Raw genomic sequence first — 8,136 nt, 5'->3', positions numbered from 1 at the left:
AAAATGATTGTTGTTTCAAAATACTTTACTTACCACATATTCATCAAGGCCAAAATGTTTTTCAACAATTTCTTTCCTCTATATCTTTCCCTAATACCAAGCATACATAAAGGCTAATCAATTTTTTTGTTGTTGGGTAAGCCTAATCTATTTCTGAATATCTGTTGTATAGTTACTTTGACCATTAAGCGATTATATTATAGACTAAACTTATATGAAGATAATTGATCAACCATGTGTAGCTTTATTAAATTCTTAATTATTTATAATCTCCATAAGTGATGTTTTGTTATTTTTTAAAGCGTTAATTATAGTCATATGCTTTAATTTATTTATCTAGAATAAGAATAATTAGAACATGTCGAAGAACAAAGCAATAAAACATGTTATTAATAAGAGTAAATACAATTTTGAACTATGTGTTTTGTTAAATGACAATTTAGATCCTGTATTTGGTAAAATGGAACAAAATAATACCTTATATCTATTTTTGGTCAAAAAAGTTTTAATTATAAGATCAATTATCGGGTCGTTAGTGATGCGATGATTTCAGAGAAGTAAGAAAGGTGGTAGATGAGCTAAGAATGAAATATTATATTTGAATTTTTTTTTTACCAAAATTGATTATCATATACTATTTTGTTTCATTTTGTAAAATATATAGTTTGAATTGTCATTTAACAAAACAAAATATCTAATCGGTAAATTTTACAAAATATAGAGTCCAAAATAATATTTACCTTATTAATAATTGATGTCGTGATTCAAATGTGGACAATAAATAATTAATAGTACCTTAATAAGCTAATATGCAATGAGTATTTGATTTTTTATTTTAACAAAAAAACAGTTTGGCTTGTAATGTGGCGTATGAATTTTTTATAATGTTAATTTGATTGTAATGGATTCCTATTAGATTGGTGAGATAGAATTATAATACCTCCATTAATGTTAATTTGATTATTTAGAGAATGTTACAATGTTAATATTAATGTAAACGATTTGTGAATATTCATGTAAAAAATAATAAATACATAGATCATGTATATAGTTTTTGTTATTATTAATGAAATTGTATGTATAATTTAAAAAAAAAAACAAAAAAACTCATCACAACGAAAGAAATAGCAGAGTCGGCAGTTTATTGAATATTTCGTTGACTGATAATCGTTATATATTATTGAAAAAAATAGTAGCGAAGTGAAAGAAAGAAAAAAAAAATAGGGGTGATCACAAAGCAAAAAAAAAAAAAGTTTTCATGATATATATTATTTAATTTTGTTATATTATTGTTTTCAAAAAACTAATATGTTATTAATGAAGAATGGATATTCTCTAACAATATATACATAAGAACCAAAATATTGAGCAAAACCATTATTTAGAGTATCAGAGGTAAGGACAAACATTTGACCCGTAAAACACGTAAATTGCCTAACTCACAACCAAAAAATTTGAATTTTTGCAAAATTCTTCGGATTCGGGTGAAATCTGGTCTGAACCCGATATGGTTCGGGTTGGGTTCAGGTTTCGAAACTAATGACACACGGTTTATATGGCCGAACATAATTTTTTTAAAAAATTATACTTTAGAGATTAATGCATTTTTCAAACAATTTTAAAAATCAACAAAAAAAATCAACATTATCAAACTAACAACAAAATTAAAAAAAAACATGTAAAACGTAAAAAAAAAATTAAAAAAGTGTAAACAAAAATAGTATTTTAATTTTTTTTTTACCAAGGCCTATTTTCGCCCAAAAAACTATTTTTTGACCAATTACACTCGAAACCCGACCCGACCAAACTCGACACCTGAAATTAACAAAAATCCTAAAAACTTCGGAGCGGGTTTGGTATCCTATTTTCCAACCCGAAACCCGTAAAATCTGAACCCGATACACCTGAAACCCGACCTATGTGCACCTCTCTAGTTAGAGGTATAGAATAAAAAGAATTCATAACATGAACATGACATGCTTGAAGCTGTAAATCCACGTGGAATAATTGTAAAAAATAAATAATAGGAAAAATCAATAAATATTAATAAATTTATAGTTGACAAGTAGTAGTATATATCACAGTAACATATTTGTTTACATGCTTAAGCAATTGATGTATTCACTTCTCCTACCTTCTTATTTTTGTATAGAAAATAAAGAAACTTTTTCAAAGCTGTTTGCGTACATAAGCATTCATATTTTACTTTAGATATCTTGTGTTGAATCCAAGATAAATATCTTCTTATTTATATATAACTCTAAGATATTTTGTTAGTTTATCTTTTCTTACTTCACTTCTTAGTATAAATATCTTCACATTAAATTATTACTTGTTAGAACACCACTATGTAGTGGGGTCATAACTTTTGTTGAGGAAGCATAAGAATTATTATTTTTTACCTTAAAAAATATATGATCATTTTTTAAACCATTACAATTAATATAGAAATATATAGAATACTAAAGCAAAAATTTAACTAATAAAAATACAAACACAAAATAAAAATAGAATCTTATGGCCTGGATAAAAAAAATTAAATAAATAATTTTTATGATTTTTTAAATGAATTTTACGGTTTTGTTTTTAATAGTCTTAAATTTTTAAAAATACTGCTTAAAGTTTTATATATATTTAAAAAATGTTGTTTCTTCATCTAATATTAGAAATATATACTCATCCCTCTCGTCAAGGTCCACACATATGCTAATATAATTGTTTGAAATAAGCTAACGAAATTATTATTGTTATTAAGTTATTGAATTGAATTTCTCTTAGTCTTACAAACTAAATGCTCTTTGTTTAGTTATAATTCTTATTATACAAAAGGAGGAAGATTCCAACTTTAACGAACCTAATTTCAAGTTTTCCTAAAACCTCCTATGTTTGTTTTTTTAGTGATAACTCTTTTGATTTATTTGTTCTTTTTTTGTGCTATAATAAACCATTTTGGTTTTAGAATTATAGGTTTAAACCTCAGTAACAACTTTAATTAAGGGTACATTTATTAATGTGTAATGAAAATAATTAAGGATTTCGAAAAATATAAGATAAAATAAATGAATATTATTTTTCCCAAAATTTCACACACTAACCAAACTTATATCACGAATGTGTTACTTATACATAATTAAAATGAATAGTTCCCTAATTTTCTTTATGGTTAAGATTTAAATTGGAATAATAAACATATAAAAGCTTGTGAAGTTGCAAGCTAAGATGTTCACTTATCAAACAATAAGAAAATGATAAATTTCACCAACAAATAATAAAAAAGTACTAATCTCTCACAAAAGTAACCGAGTCTAATTTTGTTGTTTTGGTTTTAAAAGCACTAGTTTGGAATTATGTTTTGAAAATTATCCAGGAAAGATTTGTTTGGAATTTTTATTTTAAAAAACGAGTTAAAATGTTTTTTTTTCTTTGGGATTAAATAAAATAAATAATATTTTGTCAAAAAAAATGATAATAATTAATGACACGGTAGTAGTAGTAGACTAGTAGTTCACCACACGTGTATACCGTGTAACTCGTGCCAATCAAAACGCAACGCATTTCTCTTCGACAGCCTGGCATTCACACGATGCAACACTACTACTATATATAAACGTATATTTTTTTCGTCTTCTGTTTACAGATAAATTAATTTTTTATAACATTTTTTTTCATATATAAAAAAAATGATCAACAATAAGAGAGAGAGTGAAAAAAAACTCTTTTAATAAATAATTTCGTCATTAAAAAGTGCAATTTAGCTAAAGCGCAAGATATAAGTAATGACAATTAATTATGATAAAAAATTTGCCCGTTGGTTAATTCCGCCCTTCGTTTCACCTTCTAACACGTGTCCCATATTTTTTTTATATTTTGCTTGGTGGGTCTATCACCAACCCTTGTTGAGCTACAAAGGGCAGCACAAAACTCTAGAATTTTCAACGGAGCAGAAATCCTGAGTCGCCGACTGCGAAACTTTCCTCGAAACATCTATCGCTGCGCGTGTTGATTCTGGTGATGAATCTTTCTTTATTTATCTATATTTTCACCCTTTTTCGACTTTGATTGCTTGGTTTCGCGCATTCTGTATTATATTTAAGCTTTTCGTGGTAGATTAAGCTTAGAATTAGGGTTTCTTTTCTGTATGCTGTTTTGTTGATTTTTCTCGTCCATCGGAGGAGGATTATCGCAGATCTGTTAGCTTGGTAGGTCAATTTGATTATATATATAGTTTTTATGCGTGTATTCGTTTTGTGTGCTTTGATTTCGTCATAAATTTCTTATTTAGGTTTGGATCTGGTGGGTTGTGTAGTTTCTATGGTTTTTGTTTGTGAAATTGTTATGAAGATGACTTTATTCCTGATATTTGTAACTAGGAGAAATAGAAATGAAAAGTTGAGAGTTTGGGGATCTGGGGATTTTTTTTTTTGGACGAAAAGGACTAGGGTTTGGTTGACTGGTTGTTTGGTTGCTGAAAATCTGGATAGAGGAACTGAGATGGGGCTTCTTTAAGGATGAAATTCAATACTCATCTTAGAATTAGTTTTTGTTTCCTAAGTGGTTTATTTTTATTTCTTTCTCACAACTTCTCCTTAGCAGCCTCGGTGTTAATGATGCGGTCTCATCCGGTATTCAATCCACCATCTGACTGCTACAGTATTTTCCAAACATTAGGGGGAGGTCCTTTTTTATTCGTTTGAATTTTATCCCTTAAAATTCTATGGTTAGAACTAAACCAGCTAGGATATTTGATTATATGCCTGATCTTAATTGTGTGTTTTGGGTGGCAAGTTAAATTTATTTTCTTGTTGAGTTTTTATCCTACAATCACAAGGACAGAATGTTAACTGTATGTTTATATGGTACGATGTCTAACACAATGTTTCCTTGCAGTTTCTACTTTAGAATATGAGTCGTCCACAGGAACCACACCGAGCTTTCTTCCCTTTTGGAAATCCCTTTCGGATGATATCACCTAAGGGCTCGCAATTGTCTCCCAAGCTTCTTCAGCTGTTGAACTCTTTTGAGGAAACCTTGGCTCAGAGAATGATTAAGCTGAACCCAACAAACAAGGTTGATGTCTTCAGTTTGTCGTGGATGAAGTTGGCAACGGAGTCGATTTCTGAGACATATAATGATATAAAAGCCCTCATTAATAATCTTGAGCTTCCTGTCTGTGACTGGGATGAGAAATGGATTGATGTATACTTGGACATCAGCGTGAAGTTGCTTGACATATGCAACGCCTTTAACTCGGAGCTCTCACGGTTGAATCAAGGGCAGCTTTTCCTGAAGTGTGCCATGCATAATCTGGAGTCTCCCTCTTCAAAGCAGTTTGCTGGCGCCTGCTCTTCACTTGATGGATTTAGAAAGCATATTAATACAAAGAATCCTAGACTTGACAAGTGCTGGACGATACTAGACAGTCTGGTGGAATCACTTGATCTTCCAAAGGTTAAGAACTCTGCAAAAGGAAAGATTTTGATGCGAGCGATGTATGGAGTTAAGGTAGAAATTGTTTTTGTGTATAGCGTCTTTGCTGCAGTCTTCTCTGGTTCTGCAGAGAAACTGTTCAATTTGAATGTTGCTGAGACATACTTGTGGGCACAAGCTTTTATGGACTTGCAGACTAGTGTAAATAAGGAAATTAGAAATACTTCTAACGGTAAAGCGATCGCATTGAAAGAGCTGGAAGCTGTTGATGTTACACTCAAGAGATTATATCCCATGATCCAAGAAGGGTCTGCTGCTGATCATGAGGATGTTTTCCAGAGTTCTGTAACAGATTTGCGAACCCTGGGTGATAGCTTTTCAGGAGGAATCGATCTTCTTACAAAGGAAGTGGATGGATTTTTTGAAATAGTACTATCTGGAAGAGATGCGTTGCTCTCAAATCTAAGAGCAGATGGAAGTAAGATTGAGCCGAAGAAGACACAGACGGGAAATGTAGGACAGGCTGTGAGGTGAATAGCAACTAGGCTTAGTATTCTCCTGTACACAAAAGGTTTTAGGCGTTGGTTTTTCTATTTTCTTATACTGCAAAGTATACTATCTTGTATTGGGTTTGGTGTGAGTTGCGAGGCCTGTTATATTAGTAGTTTATTAGTGATTAGTATGTGTATGATGATGTACCGTGAAATGCCTTTGGTGTATGAAAATGTTAATGTTTGGTGCAGTGCTATAATGTTTTTATTTTGCATCTTCGTTATGAAATTATGTAGTTCTAAGTTTCATTTGAGATGCGACCTTCATAGTTTCATTTCATTCGAGTGTTCATCAATATCTACGAATGTACTCTTTATATGACTTTCAGCTAAACCGTCCATATCTTAACTCAATTATCAGGTGTGCAAGCAGTATGCTGAACCGTTCATATCTTATCTCACAATTAAAAGGTATGGCTGAGCCGTTCATATCTTATCTCTCAATTAAAAGGTGTATAAGCAGTATGGCTGAACCGTTCATATCTTATCTCTCAATTAAAAGGTGTTTGGATCTTTTAACCATAAAAACATGAAAAAAGGGTATTTGGGTTGTTGCAACTTGCAATGGAGAGTGCTTGAGAACCAAGCATATCTTTCGCTGTGTCCCCCAAGTAAATGATGAAAAGAGTAGCAAGTTAGAGACAAGAAAAACCGTAGAACAAACTTTGTCTGAACCATTTCCTTACATGGATCCGGAATTTACGAATATTACACATCTCCAATGGGACATATAAAAGTTGTTCGAAATTTATCACAACAAGCAAATAAATGTCATATATAGCACAATTTTTCCAATAATATATATATATATTTAATGCTAATATATATAAGATACTAATAATAATAAGTACTGACAAAAAATAAATTAAAAAAAGAATGTTTAATGCCATCAAAAAATATAATAAAATAATAAGCAATAAAAAAAACTTAAATAAAAAAGTGAATATTTATTGTGATTTAAATTTGTATCAGGTTATATTTTGATCCAAATTTAGATAGTACAGTTTTTAACACACTATTGAATTTTTTTTTTTGAAGTATATTATATTTTAACAATATTTTTGCATCTCCAATGGAGATTCTCTTACATCTCTGATTATGCTATGTTGCATTATTGTTCTATTAGATCTCATGGACAAAGTTTCCTCTCAATTTATACTTCATATTCCTACTTTCATGTCTCAGTGCAAAAATGGAATACCGGGTAGTTTAGGAAATTACGAAATAGTTAATATATATATATCATGATTTAAATAGTTTGTTGGAAACGCATATAAATTTTGAAACAAACATGTGTGCTACAAGTTGTTTGAATCTTGATTTCGGCATATTAAATTATTTAGAATTTTTTAAAATTATAGGTTGTCCCTTTATGTACCAAAAATATTATTTATGTACCATATATATAAAATAATGGAACTTTTTCAAAAAATAAAATAACGGAGAACTTTATTTATACACTATAAACTTATAAATGTATCCCAAACTAAATACATCTTATTTTATAAATTAAAAATATTTTTATTTGTAATTACTCCCGATATATTTTTCAATGGTCTTGATTTTATATATTATTCTAAAAATTGAGATTAAAATTTTTAATTGATAAATTTGAATTTTTGTTAAGGATAAAAGTTAAATATAAACTATAAATGTTTAATACAATCTTAAATATAATATATATGGAAAAGTCATTTAAAAAAATTATTATTATTTTTATATTATATGATTTTTTTAATATTAAGTTTCGTTTTATTACATTATTATAACCACAAATATAATTTAAAAAGAATAGAAAGATTGAATTTAAATGGCAAAAATTAAAATTTTAATTTAATTAGAATTAGGGTGTATTAAGCCTAAAATTTAATAAATATAATTAAAGGATATATTTTTGTCATATTATTTAAGTATATATATGTATTGTCCATATTTCCTACAAGGCATGGCACGTGAGCCCTCTGAGACAAAAGAGCATAACCACCCAGTCGGATGACATAGTCGGAAAGCATGGCGAAAGAATGTGACAAAAATGTCTCTCGGATGGGTCGAATACCCAAGGAGACTTGACTATGAGTACCCCCGGGTAGAAGTTTCCGAACTTCAACTCTCACGTAGGAATTTACCTCAACATGTTCTTTCAAGGGCAAGTGGAATT

The 8,136-nt window shown here is 29.5% G+C and overlaps 1 protein-coding gene across 2 annotated transcripts; it reads left to right on the top strand.

Moving 5' to 3' along the window:
- The first annotated feature begins 3,787 nt into the window (after positions 1 to 3,787).
- LOC133796756 (protein BPS1, chloroplastic-like) lies at positions 3,788 to 6,169 on the top strand. 2 transcript variants are annotated; one of them, XM_062234403.1, is made up of 2 exons: positions 3,788 to 4,008; positions 4,888 to 6,169. In XM_062234403.1, the coding sequence occupies exon 2, from the start codon at positions 4,903 to 4,905 to the stop codon at positions 5,959 to 5,961; it is 1,059 nt and encodes a 352-aa protein (XP_062090387.1). In that variant the 5' UTR covers positions 3,788 to 4,008; positions 4,888 to 4,902; the 3' UTR covers positions 5,962 to 6,169. The 2 variants fall into 2 exon arrangements, with proteins under 2 accessions (XP_062090387.1, XP_062090388.1); XM_062234404.1 differs by lacking the exon at positions 3,788 to 4,008 and adding an exon at positions 4,043 to 4,199.
- The last annotated feature ends 1,967 nt before the right edge of the window (positions 6,170 to 8,136 follow it).

This window comes from Humulus lupulus, chromosome 8 (genome assembly GCF_963169125.1).
Source record: "Humulus lupulus chromosome 8, drHumLupu1.1, whole genome shotgun sequence".
Lineage (NCBI taxonomy): Eukaryota > Viridiplantae > Streptophyta > Magnoliopsida > Rosales > Cannabaceae > Humulus > Humulus lupulus.
The sequence above is the reverse complement of the archived record's forward strand: the minus strand, read 5'-3'. Positions and strand labels throughout refer to the sequence as shown.

Coding starts and splice junctions, on each gene's coding strand:
- LOC133796756 (XM_062234403.1), top strand. CDS start 4,903: ATGAGTCGTCCACAGGAACCACACCGAGCTTTCTTCCCTTTTGGAAAT.